General features: G+C 41.5%; 1 protein-coding gene across 4 annotated transcripts in view; it reads right to left on the bottom strand.

The window, feature by feature from the left end:
* The window catches only part of RORA (RAR related orphan receptor A), a 763,804-nt gene that overhangs the window by 11,811 nt on the left and 727,978 nt on the right, over nucleotides 1-24,015 (bottom strand). For all 4 annotated transcript variants that reach the window (XM_021073474.1, XM_021073481.1, XM_001928154.7 and 1 more), the window contains 6 exons: nucleotides 15,879-16,020; nucleotides 12,858-13,253; nucleotides 5,813-5,934; nucleotides 3,818-3,950; nucleotides 3,048-3,155; nucleotides 785-895 (listed from right to left, as the gene is read on the bottom strand). In XM_021073474.1, coding sequence (XP_020929133.1) covers nucleotides 785-895; nucleotides 3,048-3,155; nucleotides 3,818-3,950; nucleotides 5,813-5,934; nucleotides 12,858-13,253; nucleotides 15,879-16,020 — 1,012 coding nt within the window. The remainder of the gene's footprint in view (nucleotides 1-784; nucleotides 896-3,047; nucleotides 3,156-3,817; nucleotides 3,951-5,812; nucleotides 5,935-12,857; nucleotides 13,254-15,878; nucleotides 16,021-24,015) is intronic.

The raw sequence follows: 24,015 nt of genomic DNA, 5'->3' as shown, positions 1-24,015 counted from the left end.
TCCTCAGAGTGCAATGAAACTGCTATAGCCTCTCAAGTAGTTAACTTTTCTGAATAAAATGCTCATATCGATACTGCTAACCTTTCTGGAAAATACGAAAATCGCCATATAGTCCAAGGCAAATAAAATTGTCAAGAGAATGCCAGATGAATTAAGGGTTGAAAATTTAGGATAAAGTTTTTATGTCTGAGAATTCCAAACACAAGACAGCAAATTTGCAAAAGTGATTATCACCAAGAGGCAGGACTGGTTGAAGACAGAGATTAAATTCAGATAAACTTATGGATGACATCCAAATAGATTTTAAGAAAAAATAAGATGTTTTTATCTAAAAGTCAGGTTATCTTAGATATGTATATATGTATGACTGAGTCACTTTGTTGTATGTAGAAATTATCACAACCTTGTAAATCAACTATATATCAATAAAACTTAAAAAAAAAAAACCCACAAAAAGCCATGTTATCTTGGAGATGGGTGTTAAGAAGAGCAAGCTGACTCTATCACAGCAATTCTCTCGGTAGCAGGAGGTTAATTGTGGACTGGGTGTCATTCAATTTTCATTTCTTAATTATCATAACAGCACAAGGTTTTCGTAAAATGGTATATGTGCGGAGGGGGGTTGTTATCTGAAAAACTTATAACTAGGTTTAATAAGGGGGTCATCCTCTCTTGGTAGCCCCCTGAATATTCTATAGCCATAAAAAGTTGTATACCTTCTAAAAATGTTTTACCTGGACAATTTAAAAACCACTTTTTTTAAAAAAAAATTCAGTTATCTTACCTGCTGACATCAGGACAAATGCAGAAAATAATGCAATTTCATCTTCAGTCAGGTGCATAGAACATAAACTCTTTCCAAATTCAAATACAAAGCTAATAAAGTCTTCACAACCTGCCAAAATTAAGAACAGTTTAGGATTTTGGTAATTATCCTTGGAGAAAAATCTGGAAGAAGGTAAAGATGGACCTTTTAGAGTAGTTGAAGATTAGAAGGCTTATACTTCTTATATACTGAGAATGTTTCTACAGTTTTATACTTTGAAATCTTAAAAGAAAAATCAGTTTAGCCACCATCACCATGACCACCAACGTCATCACCATCATCATCATTCAAAATAATGACAGTGAACTTTTGTTGTGTTATTACTATGTTGGAAGCTGATCTGAGAGGTTTCTCTGGGTATTCTGCTATTTCACAACAATCCTGAGGGAGGGCTACCCCTATTTTAGAGGTGAGGAAACAGAATTGGGGAGAAAATTCTGAAAATTCCATTAGTAGGTAATAATACCCTGAGATTCAAAGCCAGGTGCGTGACTTCAGAGCCCACATTCTTCATCTTTTTTTTTTTTTAATTTTTTTAAAAATTGAAGACCAGCCATAGGCATAATGCTACACATACTGAGTAGATATTTTACCTTAGACTTTATTTTATTTTATTTTTTTCTTTATAGGGCCATACCTGCGGAAGTTCCCAGGCTAGGGGCTGAATCTGAGCTGCAGCTGCCAGCCTACACCACAGCCATGACAACGTGGGATCCAAGCTGCAACTGCAAACTACACAGCAGCTTGCAGCAATGCTGGATCCTTAACCCACTGAGAGAGGCCAGGGATTGAACACGCATCCTCATGGACACTATGCTGGGTTCTTAACCAGCTGGGCCACAATGGGAACTCCTAGAGCCCATACTGTTAACCAATAAAGCAATAGAGTCTAACAGCTATAATCTAACTGAAATGTTAACTTCACCCTTTTTTTTTTTTTTGGTTTCTACTCAATTTTATGTACAACACTCTTAAAAATAACAAATGACACATTATGGTGGTAAAATCATTATAACTAATACAGAACTGAAAACACAAACCGTGAAAGTCACATAAAATAAAAACTCATCCCCTCCCAACTAGTTAGCTTTGGTGTCTATTCTTTCAGATTTGCATATTATGTACAAATAGTTATGTCAATGGGGCTATTCTCAAGTATGCACACCTCCTCTCATTTAATTGTTTTTCAAATCACTGAGCAACATATCTTGGATAACGTCCCACTCTTAATCATAATATCCCCTTTATTTAAATTACAGAAATCCAAACTGATTTATTTTTATTTATTTATTTATTTATTGTCTTTTTGCTATTTCTTTGGGCCGCTCCCGCGGCATATGGAGGTTCCCAGGCTAGGGGTCGAATCGGAGCTGTAGCCACTGGCCTACGCCAGAGCCACAGCAACGCAGGATCCAAACCGCGTCTGCAACCTACACCACAGCTCACGGCAATGCCGGATCGTTAACCCACTGAGCAAGGGCAGGGACCGAACCCGCAACCTCATGGTTCCTAGTCGGATTCGTTAACCACTGCGCCACAACGGGAACTCCTAATTTATTTTTAAAGTGTGTGTCACAGTTTCACTGAGCTATACTTTCTTTCTTTAATATCTTTTTTCTTTTTGGGGGCTGCACCTGCTGCATATGGAGGTTCCCAGGCTAGAGGTCCAATCCGAGTTACAGCTGCCGGCCTACACCATGGCTCACGGCAACGCTGGATCCTTAACCCACTGAGCAAGGCCAGGGATCAAACCCACAGCCTCATGGTTCCTAGTCAGATTCGTTTCTGCTGCACCACGACAGGAACTTTCTCCCTCTTTCTTTAATATCTTATTAATGGTTGTTATTTGAGGAGTATGGAACGACAGACTTTTGGCTCTTTGCTTGATTTTAGGTAGCAAATCACATTGTCTAGCTTATCTGAGTAACATATTCCCTGCAGACCTGGTTCTGAAAATCTGGAAGGGAACTAGAAGGATATATAACATAAATTTCTTTGATTACCAATAGGTAAAATGAAACCCTCAACCCTTACATGTAATGTGGGTGAGAAGTATTTGCGCTTTGTAAATTTTCTACAGTGATTAAACACAAAGGGACAAAGGTATAAAATTCTTTAACTCTTGCTCCCCTCAAACCCAATTTCCATTTTCAACAAGAGTTTTCACCCATCTTTTCCCCTAGGCCAGACTTCAAGACAAAGCACCCACCGATTTCCTTACCTAAGGATTTGAAGACATCGGGGCTAGCATATTTGCCATCAAAGTACACGGTATTGTTCTGAGAGTCAAAGGCACGGCACATTCTGATAAATACCACCTCTAGAGAACCTAGGCAAAGGTAGAGACAAGGTGGGTTATTCTGTCTTGGTGAGTTGATTTTGAGCATTAGAGCCCCCTTTCTGAGTTAGCGGGGTGGCTTAGATAGGGGGCTCTCAGTCACCCTAACTCTCTATTTAAAAGGGCAGAGTTTACCAGGGTGATTAAAGACTTGCACTAAGGCCTGTGTCATTGAAGAGAGATGGATTTATGAATCACTTGGATGGCACTTTTCTGTCTTGCAATAATACGGAGTTTCAGAGTCACTAGGAAACCATGGACTCCTGTTTATTAAAACAAACCAATGAAAACCCAGGGATGTCTCTCTGAGTTCCACTGACAACCTTCTTCCTAACAACGTATCACAACCTCCTGAGGATCTGAGGCATAGAAACGAAACACAGGGGATGGTTAAAATCAGGGATTGCAGGTATCTTTCAAATTCATCTCTTCACCTAGAGGAGAAGCAAAATGCAGGGAATGTTTCCTGCAAATAGCTCAAAAATCCTATTAAAAAAAATTTTAAAAACCCCTCAGTTTCTGCTAAGAGACACCTGAGGTATTATCATTGGAGAAAAACTGTTCCCGACACCTTCCTTACCAAGCATTTCTTTAATAAGCCGGGGAAAGCAGGTTAGGAAGAGATCTCAAAAATTCACTTGCAAAGCACATACCTGCTTTGAGAAGCACAATTTGATCATTTTGACACAGTTCCATAAATCCGTCAATGCGTTTGGCAAACTCCACCACGTACTGTATAGCTTCTGTAATTTTGATGGCACACAATTGCCACATCACCTCCCGCTGCTGTGGAATAGGGAACCACGTTAACATCTACGGGTTACCCATATCCTTGACACAGTTATTCTAAGTGTTTCTATAGTATAAAATCCTTCTTTGGCAATGGATCCCCCAAAGCTAGAGGATTTAAAAATAAATAGTTGGCCAGTCATTTAGGTTATAATGATTGCTCCCAAGTTCTTCACCCTCTCCCCCAATTTCTCTCTTACCATTTTGGCGGCAAGGGGACAGCAGCGGGTGGGGGTGGGGGAGATGTGATGAGTGTATATGCAGCAGAAAATGAAAACCTGAATCAGCAAAGTACCTCGTGCCACTGCTTTAACCCTGAGCCACAGAGAGTAGCAAAGGAGAATCTCCTTTCAAACAATTTTGCCTTGGGGAATTTCACACCACTTTACAAGGTGGGGGGGGGCATAAAGGGGGGTTAGTTATATTTATTGTGCACCTGCTATGAGCCTGCTATGACATCCTTGTCTCATCTCATTTTTGCAAGAATATTTTCCCCTTTTTTTTTCTTTTTGCCTTTTTCTAGGGCTGCTCCAGCGGCATATGGAGGTTCCCAGGCTAGGGGTCTAATCGGAGCTGTAGCTGCCCGCCTTCGCCAGAGCCACAGCAATGTGGGATCTGATCTGCGTCTGCGACCTACACCAGAGCTCACGGCAATGCCAGATCCTTAACCCACTGAGCAAGGCCAGGGATCAAACCTGCGACCTCATAGTTCCTAGTCAGATTCATTAACCACTGCGCCACGACGGGAACTCCTATTTTTCCATTTTTAGTAAATGCACACCAAGGCTCACAGAGGTTTCACCGCTAGGAAGCAATGGAGCTAGGATGTAAAGCCCAGCATCTCTGAGCTTGAACCCCATTTCACACACCTTGCTGCTTTTCACTGTCTTCTTGGTTCCCTTTGTAACATGGGCTGTTATCTCAAAGGTAAACAACGTGATGGGCTCTATTCCCCAACCTGTCCAACTTCATTCCTTTTACATACTCACTCTCCAATTTAGTGACAGGCTAACCTGGAGCCATCGCCTGACTCACTTATTGCCCCAATCTCTGTTTAAGACTGTTTCCACTAATGTGACAAGGCGGATGAAACACTGAATTAGGAACCAGGACTCACGGCCTAGTCCTGATGTTTTCACTCTCTAGCCATATGCCAAGGGATGTTAGTTTCCTCATATGCAAAACGAAGGGGAGGTTTAGCCTCGGTCATCTTTATACCCCTTCTTAAGGCTGAATTTCTGTGATTATTGGGAAAAATCACAGCACTTTCTTTTACTAAAGGCAGAATAGATAATTTTAAAAAGTCCCTCTTCTCCAGCCCTGCTCTCTCTCATTGTGGTGATTTGTTGACCGGAGTGTTTTATACAAAAACGCAAGCAGGAGCACTATTTACTGCTAGGTTCAGATTGGAGTTAGGATCATAGCTTCCAAACCCCTTTTTAAATACATACTCTCTAAACTGCTTCTTTATGACCTCTGGAAACATGAGGCTAAGATTATTTTCTATCAACTTCCAGACCGTGAAAGCTTCCCTTCTGACATGGGGACAAATTCTAATTCATCGAGGCTTTGGAAGCTGCTTAATCTAGCTCCCTGCTGACAAATGATAGGACATACTTGTATAGTTATAAGCACAATAGAATCTGTGTGCCACTGCTGAAATTTCACACACTGGCATCTCAGCAAGGCAACAAAGCCCCAAGAACTTCATCAGCTCTGGAAGAAAGATTTTGAATAGAATTCTGCTCTCTGATGAAAGTTGTTCATTCTTTGGTCTGTTTATATGCTTGATCAAATCTCCTACACAAACACCCTTCCCAGCATTGCCTCAATCTTAGGTAAAATTCTCCAGAGTCTACCTTGTTTTGATAGTTCTCAATCTCCTCCTGCAGAAAGGTCTGCCACGTTATCTGCTGGAGCTCTTCTCTCAAGTATTGGCAAGTTTCCAGATGTGATTTAGATATGTTCTGTGCAAGGTGTTCTAAGGAGAAAACAGATCACAGTATGAAAAGCCAAGTTCTTCCTTGAATAGTTAAGTGTTTCCTATCTAATATCTGATTTAAAAAGTAACAAGTATAAAGCAACATGATGCTGAACCAGTTTTAATTATCTTGGCATGTTTAAGTAGGCAATGTGAAACTAGTCTGTACTTTGGAATACGAGGATAAGGGACAGGCAAAGCCAACAGTTAGCAATAAGGCTTGGGGTCTTCGAAGACCTTCCTGACCTTGACCTTCTTCCTTGCCTTTATAACCAATGTCTGAGAATGAACAAGTACTGACCTAGATGTGTGTGAAAAATGACTGATACAACCTCTTCTTGGCCTTTTTTTTTTCTTTTTGGCTGTGCCTGTGGCATGTGCGACGTTCCAGGGCCAGGGATCGAACCAATGCCACAGCAATAACAACACCAGATCCCTAACAGCCACCAAAGGATTCCTCTTCTTAGTATTTTTATGAAGACACATTGGCCATATACATTGGCCAAGAGAGGACTGCCCTTGAAAATTAAGGAATGTATGTATGTATCTATGTATGTATGTACACACACATATATATAAAAAATACATACTCTCTAAACTCCTTTAGAGAGTTTTTTAATAAATAAATAAATATATATATACACACACATATATTTGTGACAACAACTATGTATTTCTTTTGTTTTTCCTGCAAATGGCAGAAGAAACATTACTGAAAGCCTACTATGTCACTGTATATAGTGTGGTGGTCAAAAGACGGACTTTGGAGCCAGACTGCCTGGGTTTAAATCTCAGCTCTACTACTTAGTAGCTGTGTTATCTAGGGTACTTATCTTCTCTGTGCTTCAGTCCCCTCATTTATAAAATCAGGAAAACAGTATCTATTTTATAAAGTTTCTGTGAGAAGCAAGTGAGATGAGCACTTGCTTCTCACAGCACATATATATATGCTGTATAATAGAGAGGGTTATACAGCATATGCTACGTAACATTTGTTCTTATTATACTGGGGTGTAGGGATTTTAAAGATATTAAAAGAAACAGATGCCAAATAAATTCCTCTAGGAATTTATAATCTGGTGAATACGTATGGACATGATGAAAGGACAATTCAAGTCATTAGATAATAAGCATGATGTTGAATTATATCAGAAGAGAAAGAAAAAAAAGATAACAGGTGCTATCGGGGAAGGGAGAGATGATGGGATGCTTCTCGGCAGAAGAGGAATATTTAGAATGGGCCCTGAAGGATGGGGAGGATTTGGAAGGCAGTGGTGTGAGGTAGTGGGCCAGTTCCACATTCGAGGGATGGTAGATGAAAGAACAATATGGCACTTACAAGAAATAGGCAGATGCGATAAGGTGATGGGGTCAAAACAGAAATATAGGTAGATAAGAGTCCAAATCCTGAAGGATCTTGAATGTTGAGACTGAAAGTATGGACTTGATTAACTAAAAGAGGCAGCAGGTTTCTCAAGGGGGAGCTGACATATTGAACACTATAACTGGGGAAATAGAACAAGCAGTTCTGTGATTGGTGGACAGGAGGATGGAGAGGCTGAGGCAGTAAGACCAATTAGAAGGCTGCTGGAATCTAGATGTAAGGGACCAAGAGCTTGAAATTGGTTGCTAATAATGGTTAAGAAAGGGAAGGACAATTAAAGAAGTATTTTAAAAGAATTGATGAGAAGGGAAGCAGTGGGATGGACAAGGAGTTTGGGATTGGCAGAGGCAAACTACTATTACATTTAGAATGGATAAGCAGGAGTTCCCATCATGGCTCAGTGGTTAACGAATCTGACTAGGAACCATGAGGTTGTAGGTTGGATCCCTAGCCTCACTCAGTGGGTTAAGGATCTGGTGTTGCGGTGAGCTGTGGTGTAGGTCGAAGATGAGGCTCAGATCCTGCGTTGCTGTGGCTGTGGTGTAGGCTGGCAGCTATAGCTCTGATTAGACCTCTAGCCTGGGAACCTCCATATGCTGCGAGTACGGCCCTAAACACACACACACACACACACACACACACACTCAAAAGAATAGATAAGCAGTGGGGTCCTACTGTACAGCCCAGGGGAACTATGTCCAATCTCTCAGAGTGGAACATGATGGAAGATATATGACATAGATGTATGACATATATGAATGTATATATGTATGACTGGGTCACTATGCTGTACAGCAGAAATTGACACAACACTGTAAATAAACCATATTCTAACAAAAAATTAAAACCAACTATTTGTTAATAATTTTAAAATAAAAAAAAGAATTGATAAATTATGAGAATCCAAAATCATACCCCAAAGTGACCCCTCTCCCAGGGTCTTGAATACATCATAGCAAAGTCATTTAAAACAAGGGCTGAATGCAAATTTAGCAACACTAGTAAGAGTGCCTGTCTTTTTTTTTTTTTTTTTTCTTTTTTGCTTTTTAGGGCTGCCCCCATGGCATATGGAAGTTCCCAGGCTAGGGGTTGAATCAGAGCTATAGCTGCCAGCCTACAACACAGTCAGAGCAACGCCAGATCCAAGCCGCATCTGTGACCTACATTACAGCTCACAGCAACGCCGGATCCTTAACCCACTGAGTGAGGCCAGGGATTGAACCCAAGTCCTATGGATACTAGTCAGATTCATTTCTGTTGTGCCACAACGGGAGCTCTAAGAGTGCCTTTTTATTTGGAAATTTGTTACTGCCTTTGTCAGACAGAACCAGATTTATTTGTGTGAAGACAGAGCAGGTTCACCTAACTGAAGCTCGAAACTAGACTCTCCTTAGAGACAATGAAACGCAATAAACCTTAACATCCCACCTTACTCAGCAACACACAGACATGAAAACAACAGAAGTAAATATCATAAAAAATAAAACATAAACAAAAAAATTTTAAAGGAAGAGACAGAGAATCTGAGAGAGAAAGAGGAAGAAGCCAGTAAATTATATACCTTAGAACTAATGATGTGTGTGAAGAGGAAAGACAAGAACAATGGGGAATCAGAAGCAAGAAAATAAATATGTAAATAGTAAACCAGTTTTTGCAGGTATGAAAAAAAACAATGAAGGTGAAGTTTGCACAGGGAACCTAGGAGACTCCTAGAAGGGGAAGAATGGGAAGAAGCTACCAGTATTCTCTCCAAGACCATGATTTTTTTCTGATTAATAAGGTCAGTATCTTGTTTCTCTTCACCCTAAAAACTGTTCCCACCCATCCCTAGCTATTCAAGTCCAGCTTTCAGAAGCAGCAACAAATGATGCAATGTACAATGACCCACCAGTAGAGGGCAGTGACTGCATTCCCACCAGGTGCCTTTGCTTCTAAATCACACTTGGCGAGTGTAAGATTTTAGACACTCTGCTATTTTTTTAAAAAATCTCCATTTCAGCAAAGGAGAATATGCTCAGAATGAGTAAAAGCTCTCAGATAAAGTCTGGAATAGTTCAATACCTTAGGACGAGGAGTGAGGAGACTTGGTTTCTGGACTGAACTCTGTGGATAACTCATGCTGTAAAGTAAATAAGTTTATCTCCTCAACCACGATTGCTTCATCAGTACAGCCAGGTCTAGATACTTCAGATGGAAAATCCTGACTTCTGCGTTAGTCACAGATTTTCATAGGGGATGAAACTTTAGTTATCATCTAGTCCAAACTCTCCTCACTTTGCAGATAATTAATGATGATGATATACACACACACATAAATATTGTTTATATACATAATTTTTTTCCTTAATCTTCACAACAACTCCAGGGGAAGACACTAGTATTATCTCCATTTTACAGATGAAAAAAGCAAGCCACAGTGAGGTTAAGTGACTTCCCAAAGTCTCATAGCTGGCATGTGGCCAGTGATTCAAATACACACAATTTGGTTCCAGAATCTTACTCTTAATCTTTCTTTTTCTTTTTTTCTTTTTGGCTATGACCTTGGCATGCCGAAGTTCTCTGGACAGGGATCAAACCCGTGCCACAGTAGTAGCAAAACTGGACCCCTAAACTGCTGTGCCACAAGGGAACTCCATGTGCTCTTAATCTTTATATTCCATAGGTAGGGAGATTGCAGCTTGCAGGGATAACAGGACTTATACTAGGTTGTATAACCTACAGCAAAGCTACAACCACAACCCATGTAAACTGACTTCTTGTCTCATGCTTTGCCCAGTACATCAGCTGTCTCTCATGCACAAGGCTTTAATTACTGATTATAGTAATAGGTGCAATTAGCGCTTAAAAAAAATAAACCTAGATAGTTTATCTGGAATGTATAATTTGGGTGCTAAGTGTATAACAAGGGTAAAATTTCATAGCCAGGAATGCGGATATATTTCCACTAAAAGTAATGGATTGTAGATGCTATTATTGAAAGACAGAATTAATTGGGCTTAGGCTATGTTAACTCACAATTTATTTTCCAATTATACAAATGGTTTCATTTGTTTCAAATTGGATGACAAAATTTAGCCTAAAATGAAGTCAAATTAAAGAAAGAGCAGAACTTAAGCCCCAGAGGAATTTCAGGGAAGTAAAGACTTTGGATAAGCAGCAGCAAAGCCTTTGGTCACTTTGATGCTACTCTTAGCTCCTCAAACTATCCTCCACGTGCAAAAGGGACAGAAAATTAGAGTCCTGTTACATCCTTTTCAGATAAATTCTTCTTTAGTTTTGGGTTTGGGACAAATCTTAGTAACAGTTAATTTTATTCATCCTGGAAAATGCCATAATACATGTGAAAAATCCCTAATTGAAGAGAACATGTAGAATAGATGTGGGCACAGGGCCCCACACCCTCCAGGAGTTGACAGGTTTGCTGGGAAAGGAGAAGCTGAGCCATTTCTGGCTCCACTCAGGAATCAGCACACATTCAGCCCAAGTGCCATGTTCAAGGGCCACACTTAGGTCAAGCAGTGTGGGTTTATTTTGGGTTGAACATATGACAAGCAAACAGGCAGATTCACTAGTAGTTATGATAAAGTAGAAGCAAGCCTAAAGTGAGCCAGGTCATTTTTCACAAGTGCCTGTCAACTTTCAATCATATCCTTATTCATTTCTGAAAATTTTACTTTCATTACAGCCCTGCTTAAGGCTTAGCCAACCAAGATTTCACGACCAAAACGGAAGGTTTTTGTTCTAGTTCAAGAAAAAAAAAAAAAAAAAATCAAACCCACCTCTGCTCAGCTTGGCTTCTAGTTCAGAGGTTTCTCTGTTAATCAAAAGAGCTGTGATACACCTTTAATGCTGTTCAGTGGTTAAAGACCAGGCTTAAAATGTCCCTGCTCTTGAGGATTTAAATTTAGACCCATAAAGAGGTGCTTGTGTAAAAACCGTAAAGAACATTCAATTTGTTCTATTTGGAGAAAGATTTTACTGGAAATATAAATTTCACTTAAAAATGTTTTATGGGGTACAGAGGTGGAGAAACCATCTAAAGAACACAACTGTTCTCTCTGTGAACTAAGAGTGTCTGTGCTCAAGTCAGAACCTGCTGGTTCTTTTCCATCTGAAGTCTCCATTCTCTCCTCGTCTTAACTTAGTCATCTTCACAGCAACTAATTGAAATATCCCAAAGGAGTATAACCTTGTATGAGGAATCATGGGGAGGAGCAGATCAAATTCTCAAACAGCCAAGGTCCTTATCAAAGTTTCTCTAATAATAGTGCTGCACTTAAAAATCGATTAAATATAACAGAGGATGTTAACACAACTTCCTTGAAATGAAAAGTTTTCCATTGTCTGTGTTAACATTTCTAGGTCACATCTCCAGAGAAGCACCAATGTCACAGGAATAAGGAAATGACAGGGTTGTTGGGTTTTGTTTTGTTTTGTTTTGGGGGGCAAGGTGGATCTTCCATGACATACATCTGTTTCATCATTAATATACATCACGAAAACATTTTGGCAAATAAGCCAACTTTCCTTGAAAGTTTAGGGAACACATCAGAGTTGAAAAACGTAGATGCTAACAGGGCCTGAGGAGTGATCTAAATGGGGACAGCGGGATGGGTTCATTTAAAAGGTTAGGACCTAACTGGTACCAGCTGGTTGCTGCCATTCACAAATACTGCTCCAGTGTAACCAGATCATTCTTCTTTCCTCCCACAAGAAACGGAACATCTGAACTTTCTGGTGGAGGCGTCCAGGTTTAAAACTTTAGCAACCAATTTAAAAATTGTAAAGCTCTGTACTTTAGCAACCAGTTCAAAAATTGTAAAGCTCAGAGAAATATGTCTTTGGACCAGCTTGAGTCTGTGGGTTGCCATTCCATGACTTTTGGTATATAAAGCAATACCTAGAATATAACTTAAAGAGGTGAAGTTAATGGGGCCATTCCCTGAGCTTAGACATTTTTTGGTGGAATTTAAAGATGGCTTTAAGTTCATCTTGTCCCAGCTTTGACGCTGAGAGGTCAATGAACTTCTTGGATATACAATGGGAAACAGCGGACAGGCAAAGAGCAAGGGGCCAGGCTGGAATTACGAAGTGGTCCAAAAGGTAAAGCTGAATTGTCCTGCTAGATGCATCATTTTATGGTATTTATTTATTTTTTTAGATACTTTTCTATTTCATTTTATTTTATTTTTTGCTTTTTAGGGCCACACCCACTGCATATGGAGGTTTCCAGGCTAGGGGTTGAATCAGAGCTACAGCTACTGGCCTACACCACAGCCACAGCAACGATGGATCCAAGCCATGTCTGCGACCTACACCACAACTCACGGCAACACCAGATCCTTAACCCACTGAGCAAGGCCAGGGATCAAACCTGCAACCTCATGGTTCCTAGTCAGATTCATTTCTGCTGCACCACGACAGGAACTCCTAGATGCATTATTTTAATAACATAACTCCTTAGCGGAAAGTCAAACATATCCCATTTACTCTGATGGGCACAAGGAATATATCCCAATGGAAACATGGAAGCCGTTACCTAATTCTGCCATGGACACAGTTGGGGAAGTCTCTCCATTGGTGAAAGAGCAGTAGGGAAAGAAGCCTGATGCTGGTGTGTAGTCACATATTGGTTCTGGTTTGATTCCATTGATATCAAGACCTGACTGGTCCGGGGAAGGCTGTATGTCCAGGTAGAAGCTGCTGACGGCAGAGTCTGCCTTGCTGCCCTCAGGGGTGTGGCCGTCAATGTAGTTGCTGAGGTCATCGTGAAGTTCCGTCAGCCCATTGGCCGAGATGTTGTAGGTGGGAGTCAGCGGCTCAGCCTCTCCAGGCTGCTGTTGGTGGTCGCGCTGCTGCTGCTGCATTCGGTGTTTCTGTACTTCTGCATACAAGCTGTCTCTCTGCTTTTTCGACATGCGGCCAAACTTTACAGCTGGAAGAAAAAAGCCACACCACACCATATACAATACGCTTTTCTCCATTCTCCTCTCTGCCATGCTTTAGGAGTTCCTTTGAAATCTCAGACACTCTCAATCCAAAACCAAAGGGCCGCAAAACAAGGACACGGTCCAGGGGTGAAAACAGTCCTGCCCCACACAGGCTCATGCCACATCCCAAACAGCAAAGACACAGCCCAGAGAGGCTATTTCAGAAACAGACCCAAGGCTGATAGACGAAACCCAGAGCAATGACCAGGGTCTTGGTGCTGTCACATGACCCTGCGCTCAGTGGGAGCCACTGAAATGAGACTTAATGGGCTCATTCCCCCTCTACCTAGGCAGCTGGCCTAGACCACCTCCTCTGTCTCTTCACGGTGTTCAGATCAGTGCACAGGGATGCAGAGACTCATGGAGGTACAATGAGTCACAAGCAGTCAAACCTCATCTTGCATTAATTTCACTAATCCGTACAGTGGCATGAGTTTCTTTCTGATCGAACAACCAAATCTGGGGCCTCCTTGAAAAAGTTTAACTGACTGGATGAAGTGTTTGCAGTTCTCTGAGTTACATCTCTGAGTCTCCCCCACCCCACTCCTGGGCCATGCCTCAGGTCTGTGTGAAACCCTTGGACCCCTCTTTAAGGATGATTTTTGGTATACTTGTTTAGCCCCAAGTGAAAAGAATATCAGAATTTTGGAAAGGGCAGACACTGGAAGATCCCTGCTGGGAGAATCTGTGTTTGCAGCCCTTCTTGTGATGTCCCCATATTTAAAGTGGACCAATAGCTGGAGTGACTTTCCAGTTAATTCAGAATCCCAAACGATTTTTCGTGAAACACCTATGTAATTGGGGGGAAAAAATCCTATGACTTCTTGGTCCGAACTCCCCACTAACGCATTTATTTCTCAGTCTGACTCTGTATATGCAGATAAAGCCTCTGCTGGAGGGACTTAGATTCCTAATCGACTATGGTTAAATTTACACCTGACTGGGTGGAAGAATTCATCTATTTGACCACCATCATAATTCCACCAGTCTTAGGGAAGGAGGCAGGATGGATGGACGTGAAACTGGGAATCAGGACCCACCATCCAGGCCAACTGGTGGATTCTTTCCTGCCAAAGAGGTTGTGCTTTCCTTTTGCACAAGAGAAAACAAGTGAGAGCTGGATTCTGGTCAATCTCCAGTTTCCACGACTCAGGTGACAAACTTGGGTGGGGCTCATTAAGACAGCACTCATGCTGATGGGGACTCTAAATTTCAGGCCTAGAATTGTATAAGCCACCAATTCACTCTAAGCCCCTAAGGACAGGTGCTGTCATTTACATGCAAAATCTCCACAAGGCAGACTGAAGGTACTTTATTTATTTTTTTGAAAAGAATATTCTAGAACTCCCTAGGGGATCAATTAATACCTGATTAATCGATAGGTATTACACTTGTTCTGCTATGACTCTGAACTGTGTTTTAATTCTTTTCTTATCATTAACAACAGAAATCATACTAGCCTCTAAGGAAAATGAAGGGATCAGGTCATGAAATACACACATAATGTGTGACTTTTAACTTACAGATTCATAGAGATATACCCAATTTTGTCAGTTTAGTGCCATTGGAAGATGAAATCTGCAGAGTTGCATATCACAGGAATTTCTGAGAATGAGAATACGGTGCAGATTCTGTGACTTGCATCCTCCAATACCAAAAACTTGACTCGTTTCTACACATTCTAAGAGGTCACCCTGTGCACATCTTGTCGCCTGGGTGGGTCCACAAGGCCCCAAGAACATTTGATTATGGGGAAAGCAGACTTGCAGAATGCCTGCCCAGCATTCTGTAGTTATTTTCCACAGGCTTAAACTCCGCTGGAAGAGACATTTCCTTCAAAGGGATCTCTCAAGAGAGCCAGCTAGCCAGTATATTTGGAAAAGTCCTTAAAAGTGAATATTATTATCCACTGCAATATCTGCCCAGTTTCCTTATAGAAGAATAATTTTCTTGAAATCTGGTGTTGATTATTCAGTACCCTGAAGACTGTTTTCCAGAAAGATCTCGAACTGTTTTGCAAATGAATAGTAGATGGTCTCTATTTCTTAAAATAGCTTCTTTTAATGAAAAGAACATTTGTCACCGAGGTATGTTTTGCACTGTTTTCACACATACTGCAGGTACAAATATTTGACGTTGGATCCAGTTAGCATAAAAGCTAATTCATCTCAACTGCCAATAAGCTTACTAGTGTAAAGCATGTAACAATTAGCTCTGGGTTGGGTTTCCTATGGGGGGAAATGCTTCTAGAAGGTATACTTATTAAAGACCCTCAAGCGACACCTTCAATCGTTCATCCATGTATAATGTCCTAAACGCCAAAAAGCTGAAGGTGTTCTGACCACACAGACATTTCTCCTCCTCACTGGCCCCCATCAGCCAGGGAGCTGATGGATGGTTTACAGAGGAGGAAGTTAACTGACACCCACAAAGCCACCAGAGAAGAGAGGTTTGGAAGGAGGGGTGGGGACGAGGGACACGGGGACCTGTTCTGGCAGATCTGGGTCTAGGCTTCAGAAAGCACTTTCACAACCCCATGCTACTGTACAATGTGGGCAGTGGGCGCTCACCATCTCGAGACATCCCCACGGCAAGGCATTTCTGTAATCGACAGTGTTGGCAGCGGTTTCTACTGGTTCGATCAATCAAGCAGTTCTTCTGACGAGGACAGGAGTAGGTGGCATTGCTTTGCTGACTTCTCCTGAAAAAGCCCTGTGATTCAGTTATGAAATATAAAACAGGTTAGTGTCAGTTTGCATAGAAGGATACTAAAGGCAGTAAACTAAGCACCAAGCGGCATTAATATTTAATGGAGAATTAAACTTGTAGCACAATCAACCAGGAGGTCATTAACGAAATTAAAGTCACTTCTTTTTCCTTGAGTAAAATTGATCCCCAGAGCCTCATCCTCTGTCCCTTACACATGCAAAACTTTCTTTAACTCCAAAAAATGGTGGCCTATGTAGGAGGCACAGGATCAGGCATGGTCTTGGCTTCGGATGATCAAAAGGATGTGCTTAATGAAATGGTGCAAAGGCACTTATTTTCAACCTTTATCTCCAAAACATTTTTTTCTTGTTTTTTGTTTTTGCTTTTTTTTGCTTTTTAGGGTCGGACTGGAGGCATATGGAGGTTCCCAGGCTAGGGGTCGAATTGGAGCTGTAGCTGATGGACTATACCACAGCCACAGCAACATGGGATCCAAGCTGTGTCTGTGACCTACACCACAGCTCACGGCAACGCCGGATCCTTAATCCACTGAGCGAGGTCAGGGATTGAACTCATGTCCTCATGGATGCTAGTCAGATTCGTTTCAGCTGAGCCACAACAGGAACTCCCAGAACATTTTTGTTTGTTTGTTTGTTTAATAGAATAAACAGAAAACACTTCTCTGGGATGTTCAGAGATAAGAAAATGCAGTCTTACTCTAAAACCCAGGTGGCTGCAATCCTGGTACACTATGGTAATCTCAACTAGGCCATACAAATCCACCATGCTTTAGGGTCCTGCATTCTCTATGTCATAATCAATCACCCCAAAAGTTAAGTAACCTTGGATGAATTATCTTGGCAGATCAATCAGACCAGGAAGACTCAACCTTTGACAGTTTGGAAATACCATGTGTTTAGACTCATGGCCTTTAAGATTTAACAAATCAAATTTGATGTTCATCAGGTTCCACTTATTTGTTAAACAATGCTTTGGAAATGAGGAGGTGTACTAAAATGCTTTATAGGAGTACTGATCTCAAAGATTTCATTCATTTATTCACATTCATTAACTAATTCTTTTTTTTCTTTTTTTTTGCTTTTTAGGGCCACACCTGTGGCATATGGAGGTTCCCAGGCTATGGGTCCAATTGGAGCTACAGATGAAGGCCTATATCACAGCCACAGCAACACGAGATCCAAGCCACGTCTATGACCTACACCACAGCTCACGGCAATACCGGAACCTCAACCCACTGAGCGAGGCCAGGGATGAATCCACAACCTCATGGTTCCTAGTTGGATTCGTTTCTGCTGCGCCATGATTGGAACTCATGATTCATTCATTTTTGCTAAGTTTTTTTTTTTTTTCTTTTGGTTGCTCCTATGGCATGTGAAAGTTCCCAGGCCAGGGACTGAACCCGAGTCACAGCAGCAACCCAAGCTGCTGCAGTGATAACACCAGATCCTTAATTGGCTGCACCACAAGAGAACTCTATTTTTGCTAACTTCTTGAGCTGGATTTTTACTAGCTCATTAATTTTCACTGGTTATTCTTTTCTTAAAACTGTAAGATTTCCTTTTAGTTATATTTAAGTAGCAACCCACAAGTTTTGTTAATGTAGTATTTTCATAGTTATTCAATTTAAACCATGCTCTAATTTTCCATAGATTATTCTTTAATCCATAACTTCTTTTATTTAGAAGCACATATCTTAATTTCCAAACATATGGAAGAGAGTTGTTTCTGGTTATCTTTTGATGACTGAATTATCTCTCAGTATTTTTGCAAACTAGGGATGTTGTCTGAAAAAAAGAGAAGGTAACTAGAGTAAATTTCTGTGAAGCAGAACCATGACAGGTACAAAAGCATATTATCGTCTTCAAACCTTTAGTGGCAAAGATAGATGACTGCAAGCAAGGGGACACTAGTGGAGAGGGGTGAGGTAAAATCCTGCAGAACTGACAGAGTACTGGGTAAACTGATAAGAATATTCTCTCACCAGAAGATTTTTCTGGAGGCCAACAGTTCTATCAAAATCCTTAAAAACATGCCTATCCATTGAACCAATAATAACCCTTTAAGGGTTATATATCCATCCTTTTAGGGCTGCACCCGTAGCACACGAAGGTTTCCAGGCTAGGGGTCCAATCGGAGCGATAGCAGCCGGTCTATGCCATAGCCACAGCACGGCCAGATCTGAGCTGTGTCTGTGACCTACACCACAGCTCATGACAACTCCGGTTCCTTAACTCACTGAGCGAGGCCAGGGATGGCACCTGCGTCCTCATGCATACTAGTCAGGTTCACTGCTGCTGAGCCACAATGGGAACTCCTAAGGAGTATATTTTAAAGGAATGTTAAAAGAATGGTACAAAGATTTACCTACATGTACGTTCATCACAGCACTATATGTAAGGTATAAAAAATTTAGAAAGATGCTGGAGTTCCCGTTGTGGCACAGTGGTTAACGAATCCGACTAGGAACCATGAGGTTGCGAGTTCGGTCCCTGCCCTTGCTCAGTGGGTTAAGGATTTGGCGTTGCCGTGAGCTGTGGTGTAGGCTGCAGACGCGGCTCGGATCCCGCATTGCTGTGGCTCTGGCGTAGGCCGGTGGCTACAGCTCCGATTCAACCCCTAGCCTGGGAACCTCCATATGCCGCAGGAGCGGCCCAAGAAATAGCAACAACAACAACAACAACAATAACAACAAAAAGACAAAAAAAAAAAAATTTAGAAAGATGCTGAATGACCAACATAAGTGAACAGAAGAGTCACATTGGATAGCGCTACACCCAACAACCATTAAAAATGGTATTTCAGCAGTACAGCAATTGACATAAAAAGGTGATAAAATATACTGCTAAGTTTAAAAAAAAGGCTAAAGGACTAAACACAATATATCCAATTTTGGAGGGAAAATCCATATATTTAATGTACAAGAAACTTTAGAAAATTATGCCCCCGAATGAAAAGAACTGTTGGCACTGGTTGGTGGGGTCATGAGTGATCTCAATTTTCTTTCGGTTTATCTGATTTTTCTAAAATAATGCAGGTGGAAAGGTATGTGAACTACTCAGGAAGAACTATTTAGTACATTTGCTTTCTGCTGTGATAGCTGAGGACTTTGTAGATTAAGTCGAGGGACACGATGCATAGGACCTCAGTTCCCAGTTCCTTGCCTTTGGTAACTAACCTGGGATGGCTGGGCTGTGCACTGATCTTTTACCCCCTTCCACCTTTGACCTTTAACCTTTCTTTGGCAAGCTGCTCACTAACTAACATGGGGAACCTCAGGGTATCAGACTGTCTCTCTATTGTACTTCAAATCTTCCTGATATCAAATCTGGCCTCTTCTGTAAGGCAGTCTCTCTTTTCTCAAAATAACTAAAGCTGTGGGGTTTGGTTTTTTTGGATGGAGTTTTATGTGATTCTTTTTTTCTCTGTGACAAGAAAGTGAGAGGAAGTAAAGCTTTCTTTCGGGCTTAATGGAGAGAATTCAAGAAAATATAAGTGCTAACAGAGGCAGAGAATCCTTAGAAAGGGATATCAAGAGGTCACCTGTCTGGGTATTCAGTTGAGTCTGAGACACATAATCCCTGTCACATCTGAAAGGTGTTTATTTCTTTCTTGAGACCCTACCACCATTCAAACCTTCTGTGTTTGCTGTCACTGTCATCACTGCAAATGTCTAGGACCAGGAATTATTTGCTTTTCCTTGAGCTGAAGCTGAATTTCGCTTGCTTTACAATTAGCCCGTTCCATTTTGCTTTATAATCATTGACTATGGAGAATGTCTGCATGATCTCTTTTCTTTAAATGGAACCAGTACTTGTGGGCTGCTCGTCTATAGACTAAAGCACAGCATCTGTCACCTTTCTTTCTACATCCTTTTGTACTTTAATATTTCTTCTTAGGTTCCTCTCTAACTTCTCCACTTTCTTAAAAAAAGTTGAAATCCAGGACTAGACATAGAGCTTAAATAATGCTTGGGTCATTATCAAAGGACAGAAAAGCTACTCTTTAGTTTCCACATATTAAACTCAAGTTAACATCAAACCACAACTAATAAAGTTCACTACAGAATGGTCATGTAGATGCCATGTACAAACTACCAGTTTGTTCTGCTACAAGGGAACCCTAGGAGAGCATAATGATAGTGGTATGACAGAGAGAGAGAGAGAGATCTTAATGAGCATTTGTATTAGTTGTATTTTCTTATCCTGTTTGTTTGTTTGTTTTGTAACTGGCCCGGGAGCATATGGAGCTCCCGGGCCACAGATCAGATCCAAGCCACAGCCTTGAACTAAGCCACAGCTGCAGCAGTGCCGAATCCTTAACCCACCGTGTTGGGCTGGGGATCGAACCCACATCCCTGCACTCCGAAGATATTGCCAATCCTGTCACGCCATAGTGGGAGCTCCTGTTCTGTATTTTCAATACTTTGACATCTTGAGGTCTTGCTGACCCAGGAGAGAGGACATTTCCCAGGGCTACCTGATTCCTAGAAAATAGCAAACAGCCTGCCTGGGAGCACACCTTTTATATGCAGACCAACCAATCCAGAGTCCAGACACCCAGCTGTCTTCTCTATCAGGCTCTCGAACTCTGTGCCATTATTCTCCTTCCTTAATCCTTCCAGGACCAGGTATCAGACAATTAGAGGCAGTCCCATGACTCCAGAGCCCGCTAAAACCTTTTAAACTAGCCAATCCTCAACCTGGGTACCCTGCCTCGCCAGTTCCAGGAAAACACAATAAACACTTCTGCACATAATTCTGCCTCACTCTCCCCACCTCCTGGCTGACCCTGGGGCTTCCCACTGTGGTCCCCTGCTTGGCATTGCTGTTCCTTCTGTTTCTGGAGACCTGTGTTATAACAAACTTCTCCCTTCGTGGCAGTCATTTGTGTGTCTTATGTGTCTCATATACCTGATTAAAACCAATCCCGGAAAACCTTAAAACAGTGCTTATTATTTGTTAGGCACCCTGTGCTTTATATGGATTCCATTACTTAATTTGGACAAGGTCAACATGAGGCATATGCTATCATTTTTCTGGTTTTTAGGTCAAAGAACCTGAGGCTTAGAGAAGCATTTTCTCAGAACCTCCCGGCCCCCCTCTCGGTACCCCCCAGCATGGGGTAAAGCTAGGATCTGAATTCAGGTGGTTTAATTCTGGAACTCACACTTTTATCCCTTTTGTTGTTTTTCTGTTTCCTTTGTGTGTCAAAAGGATTCCCATTTGTGGGTTCTCATAGAAGACAAGCATTAAAGGAGGCAGTGTCACGACACAAGGTATGTACTGCTCTAAATTAGCAATTTCCTTCAAGTTAGACCCTTTCGTTGGCCAAGTTGCCACTGCTCAGACATTTTACAGATTTTTCTTCCATAGCCACTTCCTGATATGTATTATTTACATAAGGAAACCAGTTTCATGATTTCTTGATTCTCACTCATTTCTCACCAGGAAAATGATGTCCCCTTTTATTCACCTTACTTATTTCTAAATTACTTTGGCTCACTGAGTAAACAAACAAAACAATAATAACAATAAACTGACTTCAAGGACATAGTCCCTATCATTAAAGATGTCTGAGAAACTATGCCATCAATTGCAAGGCAAATCCAAGAGACTTTCCACATGCTCTTGGAGCAATGGTACTGAGGCTGGAGCTAACGTCTGAAAAAGGACTACACATCTTTGGAGGCCTCCACTCTGAAAGGTTTGGGGAAGGCAAGTGAGTAAACAGAAACACTTTACTCTTTACAACAGCACTTATTCTTGCTCAGTTAGCTGAGCAAGTGCCTATGGAACGTTCAGGGAGGGGCAGAGCTAAGAGCCAGAGAAGAGACCTTTCATTTGGACCAAGGTGATAGTGTCATTTACTGAAGACTAGCTAGCAAATACCAAACTGGTGGGGGGGGGGATCGGGGTTGGGTGGGTGTAATAAGGTGAGAGCAGTGAAAGGAAAGGGAGGGTAAACCTGGGTGACTCAGATACACAGTAAACTTTGCATTTCAGACAGAATGAGGGCTTGGTCTTCCTTTGGCCCCCCCCCCTTTAAAAAAAAACAAAAACCAAAAAAACCCCAACTCATTTCAGTATTCCTCAGCTTTAGTTAAACTGATAAAGTATTTAAAGCTAATGAACACATAAGAGGAGAAAGATTAGAACAGCAAGAAAGAACAGGAAGAAAGGTAAAAAGATGGTAGCTCCCTTCCTTCCTCAAGGTAGGTATGTTCTTACAAGTAGAAGCAGGATCTTGAGTGACTAGGGAGCAATCCTGGAGAGGGTCCCACTGAGAAGTCAGTAAGCTGAGACACCAGTTGGAAGGGCTGGGAAGCTTGAGGCCACACACAAAGCAGTGACGGCACAAGAAAGTGCTTAGTGTTTTGGGACAGGATTTAGGAGGTATGTATAAAGAGAGAAGGTGCTGAAACTGTGAGTCAGCTGGGAAAGATATTAAGTACACAGTTTGGGAGTTCTATTTCTAAAAGCTGAGCTAATGATGACTTCTTTGGCTTTCTTAAAAGTTCACTTTTTATGGAAGTCAAAATACATGGAAACGTGCCATTATAAATGTGGGCTGGAGCAGAGGCCCACCATGATGAATTTCATGGTAGGATACAGTACTTGGTGGGACAGTGACACACCACCACCACCTAGTGGCAGCAGACTCACATGCAGTTATTGCAGATAGTAAATTAGTATAATATGAACAGGCCTTTATATTTTATTTTATTTATTTTATTTTTTTGGTCTTTTGTCTTTTTGTTGTTGTTGCTATTTCTTGGGCCGCTCCCGCGGCATATGGAGGTTCCCAGGCTAGGGGTCGAATCGGAGCTGTAGCCACCAGCCTACGCCAGAGCCACAGCAACGCGGGATCCGAGCCGCGTCTGTGACCTACACCACAGCTCACGGCAACGCCGGATCGTTAACCCACTAAGCAAGGGCAGGGACCGAACCCACAACCTCATGGTTCCTAGTCGGATTCGTTAACCACTGCGCCACGACAGGAACTCCAGAACAGGCCTTTATAGATGAAAGGAAGTTGAGAGATAATCAGATTCAGTAGTTCTTAAAGTGACGGTGTTCTCAGAATCACCCATGGAGTTTTCTAAAATACATCTAAAATCTACTGAACCAGAACCTTTGGGGGTATAGTCCCAGACACACATACTAGCTTGAACAATATGAAAGCGCCATTTGGGTAAGTCAAAAAGAAATGTCATCTTGTATGGTAAATGTTTTAACAAAGCTTCCTAAAGACTCTGCTGCCCTCCCCTTGTTAAGAACCAGAGATCCACTCTCATTTTCTGATTTTGCAGATAACACAAATGAAGCTGAGAATGGTGTCTTGTTCAAGGCTCTCCCACTGCTGTATGTCAGTGCTGGGACTCAAACCCCAGGGTCCTAATTTTAAGTGCAGAGCCCTCTCAAGTCAGTATCTCTCCTGCAGTGCTGGACTAACAAAACTGACGTGACACAGTCTTGACTTCCTTACATGCATCAACCTTCTGCCTCAAAGAGAACTCTCCAGTGTTTCCTCCCTTATTTCACTGTCTTTCGAAGTGACTTTCACTGAGTTTTATTTCTGATTTTTACCTCTGTTCTCCGGAAAATTCTATTGTCTAATTAAAAAACAATGATCTGGCTGTCTACTATGAAATTTTTCATTGATCACTAGAGCCCCCCAGGACTTGACTGAGAGCATGATGTGTGGAAGAAGGCTCATACTGGGTTGCAAGGGCCAAATGTTAAAATTTCAGGAATTCCATGAACCAGTCATTAGACATAGCCATTATTAAACATTAACTTACATTTTTATTATCATTTTGCTATTCTCCCTGTTCTTAAGGTTATTGTTAGCAATTATATCTGAATGGTGGACACACTGCATTAACAGTGTTCTATCATCTTCTTTATCCCGCAATGCAGTGAGACGTCATGTTTCGAGGCTTGAAATTGACCATGTGCTGAGAGTATTTCACCATAG

Source organism: Sus scrofa, chromosome 1 (genome assembly GCF_000003025.6).
Source record: "Sus scrofa isolate TJ Tabasco breed Duroc chromosome 1, Sscrofa11.1, whole genome shotgun sequence".
Classification (NCBI taxonomy): Eukaryota; Metazoa; Chordata; class Mammalia; order Artiodactyla; family Suidae; genus Sus; species Sus scrofa.
This window is presented reverse-complemented; position numbering and strand designations above follow the sequence as displayed.